At 35.8% G+C, this 18,468-nt stretch overlaps 1 protein-coding gene across 9 annotated transcripts in view; it reads right to left on the minus strand.

Moving 5' to 3' along the window:
- mast2 (microtubule associated serine/threonine kinase 2) overlaps positions 1-18,468 on the minus strand; it is a 185,850-nt gene that overhangs the window by 19,584 nt on the left and 147,798 nt on the right. For 6 of the 9 annotated variants that reach the window (XR_012336970.1, XM_073815179.1, XM_065264987.2 and 3 more), the window contains 7 exons: positions 17,070-17,161; positions 9,427-9,502; positions 8,002-8,022; positions 7,328-7,406; positions 6,384-6,538; positions 2,041-2,116; positions 544-753 (listed from right to left, as the gene is read on the minus strand). Coding sequence is in view for 8 of the 9 variants with exons in the window: in XM_073815179.1 (XP_073671280.1) it covers positions 544-753; positions 2,041-2,116; positions 6,384-6,538; positions 7,328-7,406; positions 8,002-8,022; positions 9,427-9,502; positions 17,070-17,161 (709 nt within the window). In the remaining variant the exon portion in view is untranslated. The remainder of the gene's footprint in view (positions 1-543; positions 754-2,040; positions 2,117-6,383; positions 6,539-7,327; positions 7,407-8,001; positions 8,023-9,426; positions 9,503-17,069; positions 17,162-18,468) is intronic. The other 3 variants (XM_065264988.2, XM_065264990.2, XM_065264989.2) reach the window with 3 other exon arrangements.

Raw genomic sequence — 18,468 nt, forward strand, 5'->3', positions numbered from 1 at the left:
TGCCTATGGGGTACTGTGACTGAGCTAATTAAGACATCAGCAACCTGTCCATCCTTCTGACTAATGCAGAGGTGACAGGTGACCAAAGACGTGACAGAGACAGGGAACTGCTTGGGATTGACGTGTTTATGAAAGCCCAGCTGTCCATAGATGACCTCTGCCCTGCTGCGATGACATCACCACTATGACATATACATAGAAACATGGATTTATGGATAAATATAAAGACTCTCTCTCTCTCTCTCTCTCTCTCTCTCTCTCTCACACACACACACACACACACACAAAATGGAGATACAGCACACCATACTGTAGTCAATCATAATTTGGAAACACCCATTCATTCTTATTTGACAAATAATATGTTAGGAGAGGACAGGAAAGTACATGGTGGATAGAGGGGTATGGGATTGGCAAAGTACCTCCGGACAGGAATAGAACTCGGGTCGCAGCAACCAATTTCACCCACTGCAACTGGTGTTTAAGCTTTTGAACGGTTGCGTATATAACAGTGTGCACACACAAATGTCTTTGTATACTCACATCTTGATGCAGTTTCTCAAGGTTCTCCTGTAGTTCGTAGAAGTAACGGGAGGTGATAAGACCCTCACGGGATTTATCCAGGCAGTCACGGGACAGCTCAATGACCTGGTGGTGGATGAAGCTCAGGACGCCGTCAGCTAAAGGCATGACATTGTCAGGAGCTGAGGAGGATATGAATTCAGCCAGACGTTCCTCCATTTGAGCAGTCGCCTGTTGTAGAGAGGATACAAACAGGAGTTTAACATGCATTTAAGTGTATGGGAACAAGTCCAGGTAGTGGAGTCATGTAGTAAGGTAGAGGAATAGTTGCTTGTAATGCGTTTGACAGTACAACTCTTTAAATACATTTATAATCCTTTTTTGTGGTGAAGTTTGTTTTGCATTAAACTAACTTCTATTATTATGATTTTCACCAATTTGACATTATGATGATCCTCTTGTGAGAATCTTTTATATTCATTAGATTAAATCTCTTTATTCGACGGGCCTGTTGAATGCTTCATTCTGATTGGTTGAGAAATGTTCCATGGGTGTTGATTATTTTTCTGTAAACCACACACCTAACCGGTTAAATGTCTTAAAATAACCACCAGAGCAATGTCTGTGGTAACCATGGTATAAGCAGAATTGACTCTGGTGCTTTGAATTCTTTGAAAACAATGCACACCTGTGGTGAAATAGCACTCCGCTCCACATTATTTCTGAATAATTAAATGGCCCGTCGTCAATTATTTCTTACTTAAAACATTTCTACACAACTGATTACTATAGACTTGTAAACAATTCCTTGACTATATCTTTACAAATCATTTCAACTTTCTGAACTATTGATGAGTTGCTATAAATAAAAAAAGTTGAATTGGCTTAAATTGCACAAGGCAAAAAACCGACTTTCTTAATTAGTATTTTTGTCTTGTTTTCAGTAAAAATATAAAAAAATTCTAAAAATTAAGATGTATTTTCTTGAAAAGCAAAATGACCTAGGCAAATAAGTCTAGTTTTCAGACAAAACATATAAAATTTAAATTAATTAGTGCTTAAAACATGCAAAAAAAATCTTCTTGAAATAAGATTACTTTTTTCATATACACTTAACATTTTTTTTTATTCCATTGGCAGATTTGTTTTTGCTTGTTTTAAGCACAAATTCACTTAAATTTTATATTTTTTTTCTAAAAACTAGACTTATTTTCCTGGGTCATTTTGCTCATTGCTTTAGATATTTTTACTGAAAACAAGACAAAAACACTTTTTTTTCCAGTGCAGTATTTCAACTTTATTTTTATAATTTATTGCAACTTCTCACTAGTCAAATAAGTTGAAATGAATTGTGAATTAAAGTTGATTAAACTTAATAATTCAAGTGCATTTTTTTACAGTGCACATATGAGATAAAGTATAATTTCTTTATCCATCAAGCAATAGGGAGTGATAATGAGACCACTTTAAAATCCAATAAACAGCACTTTGGATTTGCATCTTTGTTTCAGAGCTCACCTTGGGAAAACGCTCCTTGTAAACATGGTTCATCATGACGATCTCATGGTCAAAGGTTATGGGAGAGCGTCCAGGGCTGAAGAACAGAAGCATAAAGAGAAAAGTATAAGAAGTTGCAGATATTGCAAATCATTTTTATTTAACAAATGTCAAGCCTATTAATAATTTTAACCCCCTTATAGCATTTAACTACCCTATACCTGTGAGCTAATCTGAATGACATGACTGATACACCTGTATAGATAAACAGTATCTAATCTCATTCATGTCAAAGCAGAATCATTATCAGTTGACATAGGGGATAAAGTAAAACCGCTAATGATAAACAGAGAATATTGAGATATTGACGGCAAAGTGATTGTGTATTTTTTTATACAGGGGAACCATATTACAGATGCAGCTGTGACTGTATGAGTCACTCGAGTTAGTAAAGGTAAACTGGTCACATGACCCTATGGATGAGGTAATGGTGTAGTCATCAATCGAAGGCTTGCGCTCTCTATTAGCCCGGCAGATTGAATGAACACATACACACCAGGGTGCTGTTTAGCAATGTGCCAACAAACACACTAAATTGGCTCATCTACAGGTGTGTCAATAACAATAAGAGACGAGGGAGAAATATTTTAGGCAAATTTTTAACTTGCTTGAGAGCCATTTCAATTAAAATTACCAACACAGGTGCACTAAGAAAAGGTTAACTGTGACAGAGATTGATTCAGAGCCGAAGGGAGCTGCATTAACAATCACACTGAGAATATTTCTCCTGCTGAGAGTGAGCGACAGACAAAAGAGCAGATGAGATAAAAGCAAGAAAATGCCTCAGAGCGATCCCTAACTTTTATATAATAAAGAATTTAGTCTGAGCAAAGAATCAACATGAAACTCCTGCAGCGCAATAACAATCTTTATTCAGACAGACGATTGTTAGCAAAAACAATTATTTTTCATGACGAATGACCTAGAAAAATATGCTTACTAGAGTTTTAAGCCAAATGGTTTTTAATGAAGATGCAGTAAGATTATGGACATAATGGAAGATATAATGAAATGACAGCATTATTCATGCAATCTGCTACAAGAGAGAAACCTGTTGATCATTTGGGCGTATTAACCAGATTTAAAAAAGAAAATACAGTATAGAGAAAGTATCAAACAACATACAACCAAGACCTGTGCTTGTGTGGCTTAGAGATATTAACAAATTGTATAAACTGTATTAGCACATCATTCGATCTGAAAGGTGCGCTTAAACTTTTCCATGTAAATGGACTTTCTCCTACTAGATAATAAAACACGCATATCTGATCCGCTGAAGGGACATGCAATACAATATGGCTCAGTAATAAAAATACAATATTGAGGTTTTTTCCTAAACAGCCACATTATGTTGATTTCTTGGTTCTATGCAATACTTTTAAATTCATTATGGATACGTTTATCATGGCTGGTAATCTTTTTAACACTGTATGAGCATCAGATTTTTACAACTTCAGACCTGGGATGTAATAGTTATGCATTTATGACAGTCAAAGTTATCTCAAAGGATTCTCATCGTACGAGTAGACTAATAGAGCGAGATGCTAGAACAATAGAAAAAGAAGAGGAGGGGCTCCCAGAGAGATAGAGAGAGGAGGGGATGAGGGTGTGTTAATGTGTCACAACTGAGCGCAAAAATGACCTCTAAATCTATCCGAGGAGCAGGAGACCAGGGAAATCAGCTAGTTAATTGACCGTGACAGAGTGGTCTGCACTAAAGCAAACACGCGCACACACACACAATCGTATGAGATCACCAACAAAGCCACAAAAACCAAAACTAATTTCTGATTTCACATCTTGGTTCAGTTTAATCAACTCTGACATGTTAATTTCAAGAGAAAAGCTTGACTTGGTTAGCCGAAAGAAATTCAAACTGTGTGCTTATTTTAGCATGGGTTTCTTTGTTAGAATAACAATTTAATCTTTATCTACCACATTACTTGACATATGGATGATGGATGATGACCACTGTATGTTGTGCTCATTTTTCATCTGAAAGGAAAAGAATGATGGAAAACGTTCTGTGTCCGCTGCATGAAGCAACATCTCTGTCAATTCTCTCTGCATGTCTGCTTTCCAAGAGCATGAAATTAGCATAAAACCGCTCCATTTCCTCATGTATAATTAACCAGCACGAGACTAAACTGCTGTTCACCCAAACCTCCTCCCCCTTTGTCCAGGTCTTTTCTCTTTTTCTTCAGTAGAGCTGTAAAATGGATAATCACGGGAAGCTGTAATCTGTAAAAATGTGGCAATACCATCTTTTCTCATCCAATATTTATGGATCTAATTCTGGAATGCTGAACCCCTACTGGGAGAGTCCAGATACTGAAGGAAGTAAGGTCAGTGTTTCCTGAATAAGTCATCTTGACAGAGAAAGAAAAGGATAGATGTGTTTACAGATAAGCAGCAGGTAATTCACTTTCCTAGTGGTTGAGAAAAAATAAATCGATTTGTCCGTCATATAGTGACACGTCGCATAGCTGGTCCATAGGAAATATCTTTAAAAAACATCATAATATTTATGCATACATTTAGTGCCAATACAGTGGTGTGAAATACTGTTGGCCACCTTCCTGACTTTTTTTTGCATGTTTGTCACCCTTTAATGTTTCAGATCATGTAACAAATTTAAATATTAATCAAAGCTAACCTTTGAGGTACTAATATGAACTCATTTACTTCATTTAGGAACACCATACAAATACTGTGTTTGACCCTCTTTCGCCGTCATAACTGCCTTAATTCTACGTGGCATTGATTCAACAAGGTGCTGAAAGCATTCTTTAGAAATGTTGGCCCATATTGATAAGATAGCATCTTGCAGTTGATGGAGATTTGTGGGATGCACATCCAGGGCACGAAGCTCCTGTTCCACCACATCCCAAAAATGCTCTTTTGGGTTGAGATCTGGTGACTGTGGGGGCCATTTTAGTACAGTGAACTCATTGTCGTGTTCAAGAAACCAATTTGAAATGATTCGATCTTTGTGACATGGTGCATTATCCTGCTGGAAGTAGCCATCAGAGGATGGGTACACGGTGGTCATAAAGGGATGGGCATGGTCAGAAATGATGCTCAGGTAGGCTGTGGCATTTAAACAATGCCCAATTGGCACTAAGGGGCCTAAAGTGTGCCAAGAAAACATCCCCACACCATTACACCACCACCAAAACCAGCCTGCACAGTGGTAACAAGGCATGATGGATCCATGTTCTCATTCTGTTTATGCCAAATTCTGACTCTACCATCTGAATGTCTCAACAGAAATCAAGTCTCATCAGAAAAGGCGAAATTTTCCCAGTCTTCTACTATCCAATTTTGGTGAGCTTGTGCAAATTGTAACCTCTTTTTCCTATTTGTAGTTGAGATGAATGGTACCCGGTTGGGTCTTCTGCTGTTGTAGCCCATCCGCCTCAAGGTTGTGTGTGTTGTGGCTTCACAAATGCTTTGCTGCATACCTCGGTTGTAACGAGTGGTTATTTCAGTCAAAGTTGCTCTTCTATCAGCTTGAAACAGTCGGCCCATTCTCCTCTGACCTCTATTATCAACAAGGCATTTTCGCCCACATGAAATGGGCGAAATTATAACCCTAGAAATTATTGTATGTGAAAATCCCAGTAACTGAGCAGATTGTGAAATACTCAGACCAGCCCATCTGGCACCAACAACCATGCCACTCTCAAAATTGCTTAAATCAACTTTCTTTCCCATTCTGACATTGAGTTTGGAGTTCAAGAGATTGTCTTGACCAGGACCACACCCCTAAATGCATTGAAGCAACTGCCATGTAATTGGTTGATTAGATAATTGCCTTAATGAGAAATTGAACAGGTGTTCCTAATAATCCTTTAGGTGAGTGTATAAATGTAAATGAAACATCAGTTTCACATTATTATATGCAAGGAAATTAAAATGTGCTTGCCACGAAAATAATGTTAAATACCAATGGTCCTAAAAATGTGTTTTCTTTATGAAACTTTATATTTCTTTCACTTGATGTGGGAAATAAATATGACCCTGGCATTTTACTGACAAGTTTTGTAAGAATCACTCAGAAAGACTGTGATGACAGAAGACTGAAGAGACATCAATGTGAAGGGCAACAGGCTGAATAATACGTCTGCTACCTCTGCAGATGGAGTCTAGAGAATAAGGTGCGTCAGTTTCCTGTCAGAGCTGAAGATTTGGCCTTTAAGAGGGAACGAGAGCCCGAGGGCCCAGCTGACATCACACACACTCACAACTTCTTATTCTGTTAAAGAACAACTTTTGATTGCTGTGAAATGGGCGCTGTGTACCTGAGACTCCGTGAGCGGGGCCGCATGGCTGGAGATCTCCTCCCGTCCTCATCCGTGATGCTCTCCGAGCTGAAGTGTTTGGTGAGGAAGTGCAGCTCATCTGCAGTGGGCTGGAAGGGCAACTGGTGCAGCTTTTCCTGAGATGAACATGATGACTGTGAGAAGCAGAGAGGGAGGGGATTACAAGGATAGAAGGCATTGCATAGGCTGCCCTTACTGTCAATAAAATGCCTTCATCAATAAAGTGATGTTGATTAATAATGGGAGCATTGTGGGAGTCTTTTAAAACTTAAAATCTAATGTTACCATTTCAAAGGGGTAAACATCACAAATTAGTGTCAAAAAGGTCATTATACTATAAAATAAATTAGACTTTGCCTTTATTTAGGACTACTAAGATATTATTTCAATAAAATTAAGCATTATTATTACTAATTATTACTTATTTTAATTATCTAAAAAGTAGGGTTGAATTTTTCAGACAAAATACATCTTTTATTTATTAATTTCTTGGGATTAGTTTGATTCATCCAATTAAAATGGTGACATAATTCTGCTTTAAAGGTACAGACTAGCATTTGGTCTCTTGTATTTCGAGTAGTCTATTCAAAGTTCTTAGGTTTCAGAAGATATTCATCTTCACTGAAAAATGTCTTTTCATCTTTGTGCGAAGACTACCATGGATGGGGAAGTGCGGTTTGAACTGATTCCCTCACGCAAGCAACAACCTCACTGAGTTTCAGCCAAATTTTTAGTATTCTTTTAGGAATTCTTTTGAAATGATCACATCAGCATAAGGCCACTGACTCCGATTGTAGAGTTTTATCCTACTGCAGGATCTTTAGGAAACTTTCTTAATATTTGGGATCAAATGCAATACCACAACAACAGTAATGTCTACTGTATATGTAAAGATTTGCAAAAGACAGGGGTCTTACACTCACCGAGACTGTTGAGCTAGGGGTGTTTGTTCCATATCCGGAGGACGGCAAAGAGGCAAGAGACCACCGGCGCCCATCCGTCCTAAAGGATTAAATAAGGTTCAAGTTAAAAATCTCTGCTTGGCTCATATAGCAAATAGCATAGCAAATCACTGCTGATACACTTTTTTTTACAGTTGTAGGACCAGCAGAACTAAACAGCATTCAGACCAACATTCAAATAGAGCAGACTGGAGCATCATAGCAAATTCAGCAACATGATGAACGATGACAATGATGATGAGCGTGCAGTTCATTGAGATTTGCATACAGACATACAGTAAGCATACATGATAAGGGCTAGGCCACATGTACAGCACAGTACATACCACATACATATGCCATTTCATTCAGACCTATGATTGCATAGTGATTATAAAGAATGTAATCTTTAATCATTTTAATACAATTATATTTCACTAGAAAAAATATAGATGCATTTTTCTCCCTAAGCCAAACATCTTAAATGCAATTATTCATACACCAAAGCACAGAGGTGAGAGCAAACAATCTTCAGTAATTTGGACAGTCAAGCTGGATATGCTGCTCTTAAACAGATTTGACTGGTAACACGGTATGGGTAGCCATGCTAGAAGCAGACACTGGAAATGATGTCATAAAGGTGGGGTGATCATTACCTGTCAGCCCTGTGTCCATGGCTATGGGAGAAAATAAAGCATTAACAGGGATGCTACTATACGTATGTGAGTGCTGATCTCTCTTTTAAGCTCCCTCCCTTCAATTACAAAAATCCAATTTACAGCCACTACAGCTTCCATCATATTTTCTACTTTGTTTTTACTTCTCACATGATTTTAAATACTAAATGGCAGACTATTAAATGAACTAGTACACTGCTTGTGTAAGTGTTCTGCTTTTTGTCCATTGGATGGCACTGTTGATCCATGAGCAATTGCCTGACATTCAAATGAATCTCTTTCATTAAACCTGAGGTCATCAGCTTTGTGTGTTCTCCTCCAGTTGTTAAAGCATTACCATCTTTTGCTGCTTAATTACCAATGCAGATTCACTCATTAGCATTCTTTATGCCATTATTCATAGTCACAGTGAAGGATTATGGGATACTACAAATTAATTGAAAGCGGGGGGATTAATAAGCAACAGATGAGAAGCAAACTATGACAATTATACTCGCAGGAGTAAGATATTTCACTTGTTAAATTCATAATACTTCAAACTTTATGTCGACAAGTTATTTCTTGATTCATTTATTCTATAACATTTGAATGGATGAACACCAATACATTTTTGTCCTCTCACCCCCTCTGCTCCAAATTCAACTCTCATAAATGGGTCAGTGACATGACATTAATTATTTTGTGTCCGAATTAAATGTAAAATGGTAAAAATTTCAAAATAAATTTGCAGATACTTGCATACATCCGCTTTTTTTAGGACCAAGTCTAAAATTTCTGGTTTTATTTCATTTTTAAAAGAATATTTGGGGGATAATTACAAAAATGTCAATGTGGGGTAACCGGTCTGTGTCAATTGGTGAAACTAGGTTTTTTTTATAAATGAAAATATAAATATATATTCATTAAAGAATGTGAAATAAAATATAATCATCTAGTTTAGTGTAAAAGGATTTTTTTACACACATTTTTACATCATTTTTCAAAGATTATTTGAAAACAGAGTTTTTTCAGCATATTTCAGGAATTCAAGTATTACAAAAAAGCATTAAAATTTACATTTAGAAATAACTAATGAAATTATATTTTAATTTTTTTTTTTTGATGATTACGCTTACATGCCATCAAGGTGGTAAAATATTTAATATTTCTCATTCTTTGGCGCAATTTGCACCATTTGACATTTTCAGGTCCATTCAGTCTTAACTTTCATAAAAATGGTGCAAATGTAATTTTTTATTCCATAAATTAACATAAATACACTATGTGCATTAAAATAAACCTGATGCATGCTTTCAAAACAAGTTTATAAAAAAGATTTTTGAATTTCTCATCTTGCCAAAACGTTTTTGTCACTGACCCAAATGCACTTGTAAATTATGACCATTGACCTATAATGCTACTCACCTGCGAGCTGGCACAAAGGAGAAGTGGGCAGCGGTGTTTGGGGAAAAATTACGTGGACTGTCCAATGGACTGCTTCCTGAAAGCAAAAGCAAAAATAGAAGTTTAGGAGATAATGTACAACTCCTAAACATTTACATATAGTTTCAGTTATTTATTATCAGATTAGAATCTCAAATACAGGAATCTTCATACTATAAAAGATGGCAACCTAACCAACCTGTCTAAATAGGCAAATCACACATTGGCTGTTCACTTTAGTAAACACAACTGCCCTTCTGGCCTCACCTCTTTTTCTTCTGTCAATCTTTTATTTTATCATCAAAGCCCTTTTCAAGCAAAAACCCTTAAGGAAGTGGGCAGGCTCATTAAGACCAGAGGTACAGTGATAAATACACTTTGATCACGAACCTTTTCTCTTCTCCTGTGTAGCTCTTTGAGAATAGATTAGCGTTTAGAAACCGAAGCACTCATACGCTGTTTAAGTGCTCTAGGAGACACAGCCCTCTCTATCAAAAATGCCTCAAATAGAGCGATGTTGCATAATGATAAAATTTAATGATCTGAGACCATCTTAACTCAAGCCGTAATTCATATTCAATGGATTTTGTTAAGTACTCACATTCATTATCAGTACTTTGCATCACAAATATGAATGAATTATACAAATAATTATATAAACTTTACATATAATATAAAGATTAAGGGGACCATTACTGCTAAAACTTGTATTACTGTACATAAAAAAGTCATTTGTGAATTAAAGAGCAGGGATCCAGGCATCATCAATCAAAGCAGTCATTTTGAGCACCTATCTGGACTATGTGGTATGGCCTGGGTCGCAATCCCCCTATGTATTTATCATGCATTCGGCAAGCGACCCGTGCCAAACTTTAAATATTAATGAGAGCATAATTCATTGTCAGGAAGTGACTGTAAGAACAGCTGCGCACAGCTGGATTGGAGCACAGAACAGTGTGGATCCGTCACGCAGAAGCATTCATGTGGAAGAAAATCCCGTCACGGAGGGACTGGGAGAACATGGTAGATAACTCAGAAGGCATGATAGTGTGTTACACAGCAAGGCACCTGCTTATTTTTCATCAAAACAACTGTTGTGGATAAAGAAGGGTTGGATAAAGTGGTGTAGGCACTCTTTCATATAATATTCAGCTATAGAGATGCTGGCAAAGAAAAATGGCAATATGCTTTTTTTGGAATTGCATGCGTTACATTCATACCGCAGGTGAATGTGATATAGACCTGTTTTCGGATGACAGTGTGAATAGCAAAAAACACATTGAATGTGATTTTCCAGCTGGGACTCTTTCGAATCTAGAAATACATTTCAGATCAGATTTTTATAAAGTATAAGTGACTAGCATAAACAGTCAAGCATTATTCTAACATCTGTCATAATTAAATGCTCAATTAACTGTTGACATGGCTCATAAAATATCTGATGAACTAGAACTTATCTGATGATATTTATTCAATTTTTAGATCATGTTATGATGAACATGGTTCAGTAGGCAGTTCACCAATTTATAAGTTCATGCAAATATCAAACAAAATCGAATTTTAGTTGAAAATCAGACTTTTGAATGGTTGTGAATCAAGAAATGGAAAAAAAATAAGGCAAGACTGAGAGTTGGAACAAACAAAGACTATTTCGATAAACGCCAAGGTTTGCAAATATAATCAAATAGAAGGAAAGCTATAAACAGCAAAACAAGAACAAATGAAGAGTTTGGCCCCAAAGCGCGATAATTTTCGTTTCGATTAATGCCATTAATGTTTTTTTAATCAATGTATACCACTAGTCAACTAAATGAACATAACATGGCAAAGATGAATGCACATTTATATATTGATTCAATAGATTTATTGCATTTTGCGGAAAAAATTCATTATTTTTTCATAATAAATCTTTGAAAATTAAATTATGGATTTGAATTTTTTATGTTATTATAACCTAAAGATGCTATGTGAAAGATTTAACAGAAAATAGTGGTTTTCATCTTGTCACTATTTTTGTAACATTTTTACCCAAATTTGTCAAAATGGATTTATTGCGTTTTGGAACCAAACTCTTCATAAAAATATGCAGTGAAACATCGAATCAGCCAACCCAGAGATCTATTGCTTTATTGAATATACTGCAGAATTCTATTGCTTTTTTGCTTATCGAAACAGCAGTACCACATTAGCAGTAAAACACTGATTCTTTCAGTGTTCATTGCATCTATAGTGCAGTGACAGTTCACTGAAATCTGCAGTATTTATTTGTGTTTTCGGTGTCATAATCTGGCAAACAGCTTCCTGAAACAGGCTGCATTCAGTGTAGCGTGGCAGTACAAACCCCCTGTTAGTTTTTGTACTTTATACTTGAAATAATTTAGCCTTTGCTGCTTCTGTTTGCAGTCACATTAAAATGCTGCTAAAGGCTTTGATGTGTTTCCAGTGAAGGTGCATTTATATTCCCTTTCAGATTTGTTTGTTTATATACTGCAAGTGTGTAACTTCCACCGATGCAAACCAAATCACTTTGACGCAGCATAAGCAAAAACGTATTTTAGGTAGCACACATGTGTATAATTTTGAGAACTGACCCCATCCAGGATCTAAATCAAGTCTAAACCCTATATCGTACAGTTAAATGCAGGGTTTCGTTGCTTCCAGAATATAAAATCAGAGTGTCAAGAATATGTTATTTATCCTATGATGTATGTGTGCTGTCTAACTGGGCTATTGGTTTTTTAATGGTCTGTCTGTGTGTGCAAACCAACCATTTAGTCTAAAAAGTAGTTAGTAGTTAGGGTTGACAGACATTAATGCAGCAGTGCAGTATGATCTGTGCGCTGTATGCATGCTCACATCCTAAGCTCCCTAAAAACAGATTCTGTTATCTCCTTAATCTCTCTACGCACATAAGGCTATTGAAGGCTCTCTTATTTCCTATTCATTTCATTTTTGTCACAAGGAAGAAGTGACATGAGTGATTTTATTTAGTGTTTAATCACAAGCTTCAGCTTCATTAAAGCATTACTCTGACAACTGCATTGATGCGGAGTGCTTAATAAAGTTATTACACTATTAACCTGTCTTGTTGTTTAAATGACAAATCTCTGTGATATTTTGATTTGTTAAATTTTTTAATGCGAGACATTTAAAAAATATTCTAAAGAAAAACAAGAATGTGTTGGATGGAGAACACCATTCAATGCCTATTGTTATGTGTAAAAACTTTTTTTTATTTTTTATTTAGCATAATCACATAATACTTTATCAACACCTATTTTTTTTCTACAATACCCAAATACTACCTTATTCTAAACTAAACAAATATCATGGTTCTGACTAGTCAATTAAAAAAAAATCACCTTTTTTTAGCTAATTTTGATTTAATATGACCATAAAATGTATTTCTTACCCAAAGCTGTGTCATTATTATAGTTTTATGGTATTTATGGATAATACAATATCTTGTTTTAACCATCCATATTATCCTTTTCTTATTATTTTTACTTTATCTGTAATGTGTTTGGACATTGGACATCTTTGGGATGCTCTTTCATTTATTTTTACCTTAAAGGTGCCAAAGAAAAGAATGCATTGATACAATAAGTTACATTGTTTTCTGAAATCTACATATAAGGTATGTGGCTTTATTAAGTAAAAAAATTATCCAGAGGCAGGTTTACATGTCCATTTACAACCCTAGGATTTGCTCCAGAATGAAATTGTCTATTATTACCTTATTTGAAAGAGTCATGAATAATAATGTTGAGCTCTGCTCCGATTGGCTGTTTCTCAGAGCAGCTCTTTTGAGTAGCTCTGTATGTGTGTAAACAAACCTTTATGAGCCTGTATCAGATGAAGATATGGAATTTGAGGAATAATCAATTTTTTGGAGATTGTTAATGGACGTTTCTGAATGATAAGTTTGTGTTTTTTTAGTATGAACTAGGGCCGGGACTCGATTAAAAAAATTAATCTAATTAATTAGAGGCTTTGTAATTAATTAATCTAAATTAATCGCATTTTAATCACATATAAATATTTGACCTGAGAACATTAAGAAGTAATTTTTTTACATGGATTTTTAGTATACACTCTTAGAAATGATGTGTTAATTTTATACACATCATTGTGCGGTAAGCTTTTAACACATTATGTGTAATTTTAAGACATTATGTGTCATTTTGTGTTGATTTTGTGTTCAAGTATAAAACATGTTGTGTTAAAAGTAACACAAAATGTGTTGTTTCAATAATAACACAGAGATGGGTGGATTCCAGGATGACGCAGTTTGTTGTCCCAGAATCAACACTAATGTGTTGTTTTGACTGTCTGTGTTCCGGTACCTATTTGCGCGGATCCCCCACCTCACGTATAAAAACAACAAAACATAATATACTATATAGCCTATATTAAAATTAAAATATAAAAAATATATTATGCACATTTTTAAGTTGCACATCGTTTATAGTTTTCTTAAGTGGGATTCAGATGTGAAAAGCGCTGCGTAATGTACGCGCTTTTAGTCTTACCATTGAAACTTAACAAAATTAAAAAATAAGAGGTGATATATAGCTTTAGCCTACATAAATGCTTGTTTCTTTAATGTTGCAAGATCCTCTTCAGGTTTTCTTGCTGTTATGTTTATAATAGTTCATTGTTCAGAGTTCATATTGATGATCTTATAGTCCATTTAAAAATGTTCTTACAAACTGACTCTATTCGTCAGAAAAACACCATTTAACTTTTTTCCTTTACCTGCCGTCGCTATTCTCTGTGCGTGTCCTCCGTCAAAGTAGCCTATTAAAATTAATATGAAGTTGATTTTTGAAAGTCTTAAGCACACCGCAAATCAAACGTGCTGCTATATGCTCTAAATGCGCGTGTAAATGTAATTTCTGGGGACTGCCAAGCTGATTTTTAAGTGATATAGGCTACTCATTGCATGTTTTGGCATTCGGTAGCATATGCATCAATGAGATGCACGGTGTTGCTTTTAATGTTCTTTTTAATTTATATTCACAAAACCTAACAACAAAACATTGTTTATAATTAGTAGACAAATTATTTGAAACGAAATTCATTTTAAAGTAGCAAACAAAACTTAAATTAAACTCGCAATAAGCTAATTAAATTGAAACAAAACAACATTACAACAATATTTAAACCCAGCAATACTCAAACATTAACATATAACAGACATTAGGATACATGTTAAAATAATCTGTAGTTTGTTGGTAGATGTTTATTGGGCAAAACCTCCGTTGCAAACCTCCATTTACCAGAATAAATAATTTTTACTTTGAAACTGATGCGTTGTCCCGTTAAAATCAGCTGTTCGTTTAGGTTCCGTCTACTTTTATTTAAACTGCAGCACAACTCCGGAGTTCTCGAACTAAAACAGGGTCTGCAGCATTTACGAATGACTCCGTTAATAAGTGCGATTAAAATGCGTTAAAATGTTTAACGCGTTATTTTTTGTGTAATTAATTAATCTTAATTAACGCGTTAAAGTCCCGGCCCTAGTATGAACATAAAATTGTAATTAATTTAATGTGTAATTTAATGTTGGGGCGTACATCGCAACTGTAACGCCACAGTGAGTGTTACTGGTCTGTGTTTTGCATGCACAAGGTTTACATAAGGAGGAGGAAACAATAGTGTTTGATGCTCACAAAATGTCATTACCAGAAACTCTTACTATTCATCTATGCCTAGGTAAATACAGTTTTCTATTCTACAGCACCTTTAACTGTGGGTGAATTATCCAGAAACAATGCTACTGTAGTTATTTTATTGATTTAATAGAGGCCAGCTAAAGGTCATTTTGTTCTTATTTGTCATTTGTGTTTCTGTAAAATCACTAAATCCCTGCGATCACATTTACACCACAAATACACAACCCACACACACCACCCAAAATCACTATTCTGCTGAACACATCAAACTATGTTATGCTCATACAAACACTGCTACTACCTACAGTACACACTACTACTGTAAAGTATGTACACAGCATGGCTTTGCCTATGACTCATGTCTTACTGGGAAAGGTTAATAAGAATTTTAAAGAAGGATTCTGAAGATGACAGAAAGTACAAATCTGCTAATCCTTATGGAGGCACACAGAGAAATTGCTTTAGCAAATGTCAACTGTCAATCCATTCATAATGCCTGTGAATTAGATGAGAAATCATGACATCACTTTAAAGGGATAGTTAAAAAAAAAACGTATCCTCATGTTGTTCTAAGCCTGCAGGAGTTTCTTTATTCTGTTAAAGGAATATTCCATTTTCTTAAAAGAAAAATCCAGATAATTTACTCACCACCATGTCATCCAAAATGTTGATGTCTTTCTTTGTTCAGTCGAAATGAAATTATGTTTTTTGAGGAAAACATTGCAGGATTTTTCTCATTTTAATGGACTTTAATAGACACCAACAATTAACACTTAACTCAACACGTAACAGTTTTTTTCAACGGAGTTTCAAAGGACTCTAAACAATCCCAAACGAGGCATAAGGGTCTTATCTAGCAAAACAATTGTCATTTTTGACAATAAAAATAACAAATATACACTTTTAAACCACAACTTCTCGTTTAGATCCGGTCGTGATGCGCCAACGTGACCCCACACAATACGTCATGACGTGAAGAGGTCACAGAGGACGAACGCGAAACTCCGCCCCAGTGTTTACAAGTGTGTTGAAAGAGGACCGTTCTGACGTTGTTGTATGTCAACTGATACTAATTAATGTCTTTGTGTCAGTTTATTGTTTACAATGGTCCACAAATGTGCGTTTTATATATGTAACACGTGACCTCCCTACGTCACTACGCATTTACGTTAGGTCGCGCTGGACCGGATCTAGACGAGAAGTTGTGCTTTAAAAGTGTATATTTGTTATTTTTATTGTCAAAAATGACAATCGTTTTGCTAGATAAGACCCTTATGCCTCTTTGGGTTCATTTATAGTCCTTTGAAACTCCGTTGAAAAAAACTGTTAAGTGTTGAGTTAAGTATCAATTGTTGGTGTCTATTAAAGTCCATTCAAATGAGAAAAATCCTGCAATGTTTTCCTCAAAAAACATAATTTCTTCTCGACTGAACAAAGAAAGACAACAACATTTTGGATGACATGGTGGTGAGTAAATTATCTGGATTTTTCTTTTAAGAAAATGGAATATTCCTTTAAATAAACAAAAAACAAGATCGATATTTTAATAAATGATGGTAAGCACACAGTTGACGGTATTTGTATTTCCTGCTATGGAAGACGATGGGTATAGTCAACTGTGTGGTTACCATAATTTTTCAAAATATCTTGGTTTGTGAGTAAATGATAACAGAATTGTCATTTTTGGGTCAATTAGAGAGATGGCAGCTTTCCCGTGAGTGGGCGTGGTTTCAGTGCTAACAGTGGACACGCCTCCAGCTTTGGAGAATAGAGAATCCTGTGAATTTTTCCAAGATTTTGATAATTCCTTCATCATTCAAATTTGGCTGGGTGGTTAATAACACATTTTTCTTTGTTGTGACAAGCTTCACACTGACTTAAAAAATGCAATCTGTGTTGTAACATCAAAAGGATTTGAAACAGATCCTGTACATAATAGACGTTTACCTGGGTGTCCGTGTAGTGGTGAGTGAGGGCGAGGCAAAGTGGGAGAAGTGCTGGATGTCACTATCAAACTCTTCCGGTTGCTGGTCCGACAGCTGTACAAAAAAAAAACACCAAACACATAATTTAGTATGATCTTATGTCATGCGCAGTTGCGCACACATGCATGAAGCCCATATAATTACCCAATGACTTAAAGTGCCAAAGTTTTCTAAAGAAGACTTTTTGGTAGATTAAACCAAATCTAAAAATATACTAAAATATACAGTATTAAATCCAAATGCATGCCCATTCAGAAAGATTATAGCTTGTCAGTAGCTGTAGAGTACTTGGAGGTAGAGTAGGCATACTCTAACTCTAAATAGCAGTGTAGTCTAAACTGTCACTTTCTTATTCAGGTCACACAAGCCTGCCTCATTTTACAAGTTTGAAAGAGCACAGTAATATCTGTCTTCTCTCTCTCTCTCTCTTTCTGGCTTAAATGCTAAAAGCTTCCAGCTAGAGCTGACAGGGTGAAAATGTCCACCTACAGCTCAGAGCTCAGCTCAAATGAACCTTGAGACCTCCAGCTACAACAATATTGCCTACCGCTTCAGTGCAGATAGAAGATGATCAGACTATAGAACAAGCTTTCAAACCGTAACAGGCAGTAAGGGATGAGTGCTCCTTTATTCAATGTGAGCAGAATATTGACACACACACACTAAAATACAACTACCGAGTGACCAGATAGCAGAGACCAGCTGTGAACGACATGAGACATCACGCATTGCTGGAGAGCTGTCAGTGGATGGCCTTGTTCTTTTCGGGCCGTGATAATGTCATTAAAAGTGCTTGGTAATTTTCTGGACGATTGCACGAATGGATCTCGGTCCAAACAAGAAAAAATAACTATTGCAAACAGAGACCTGCACCATTTTCCCAGTCCAGCCATCACTCAAGTGTGTGTAATGGAGGTTTAGAAGCAAGTACAGTCACAGCGGGAGAGATGGAGAGAGAAAAAAGGAGAGCGAGGGGTGGGAGAAAGAAGAAAAGAGAGAAAGCGGGAGAAAATCGATGACTCACGAGCTAACAGTGCCACATTAATACTTAAAGAAAGGCCTTTCGTCTGAAGTGGCTGATAAGAAAAGATTTCTTCTGGTGCTTGCTTAAAATGAGGCATCCTTTGGAGAAAGATGTTAGCTGTATGAAAAAAATGAACTTTTTGTGTTACTATATGCCACGTTTACACTGACCAGAAGGTCCATGTAATGGTTAAGATCAAAAGTGAGCACTTACACCAAGTAACAAATGTGAGAAAAAGATTTGTTGGCAAGAAAATAAACATAAAATAATAATAAAAATAATCAGAATTGCAAGAATTACTAAATAAAAAATTTTCCCCACATACTTGTTTACTTTA

Source organism: Paramisgurnus dabryanus, chromosome 7 (genome assembly GCF_030506205.2).
Source record: "Paramisgurnus dabryanus chromosome 7, PD_genome_1.1, whole genome shotgun sequence".
In the NCBI taxonomy this organism is placed as follows: domain Eukaryota; kingdom Metazoa; phylum Chordata; class Actinopteri; order Cypriniformes; family Cobitidae; genus Paramisgurnus; species Paramisgurnus dabryanus.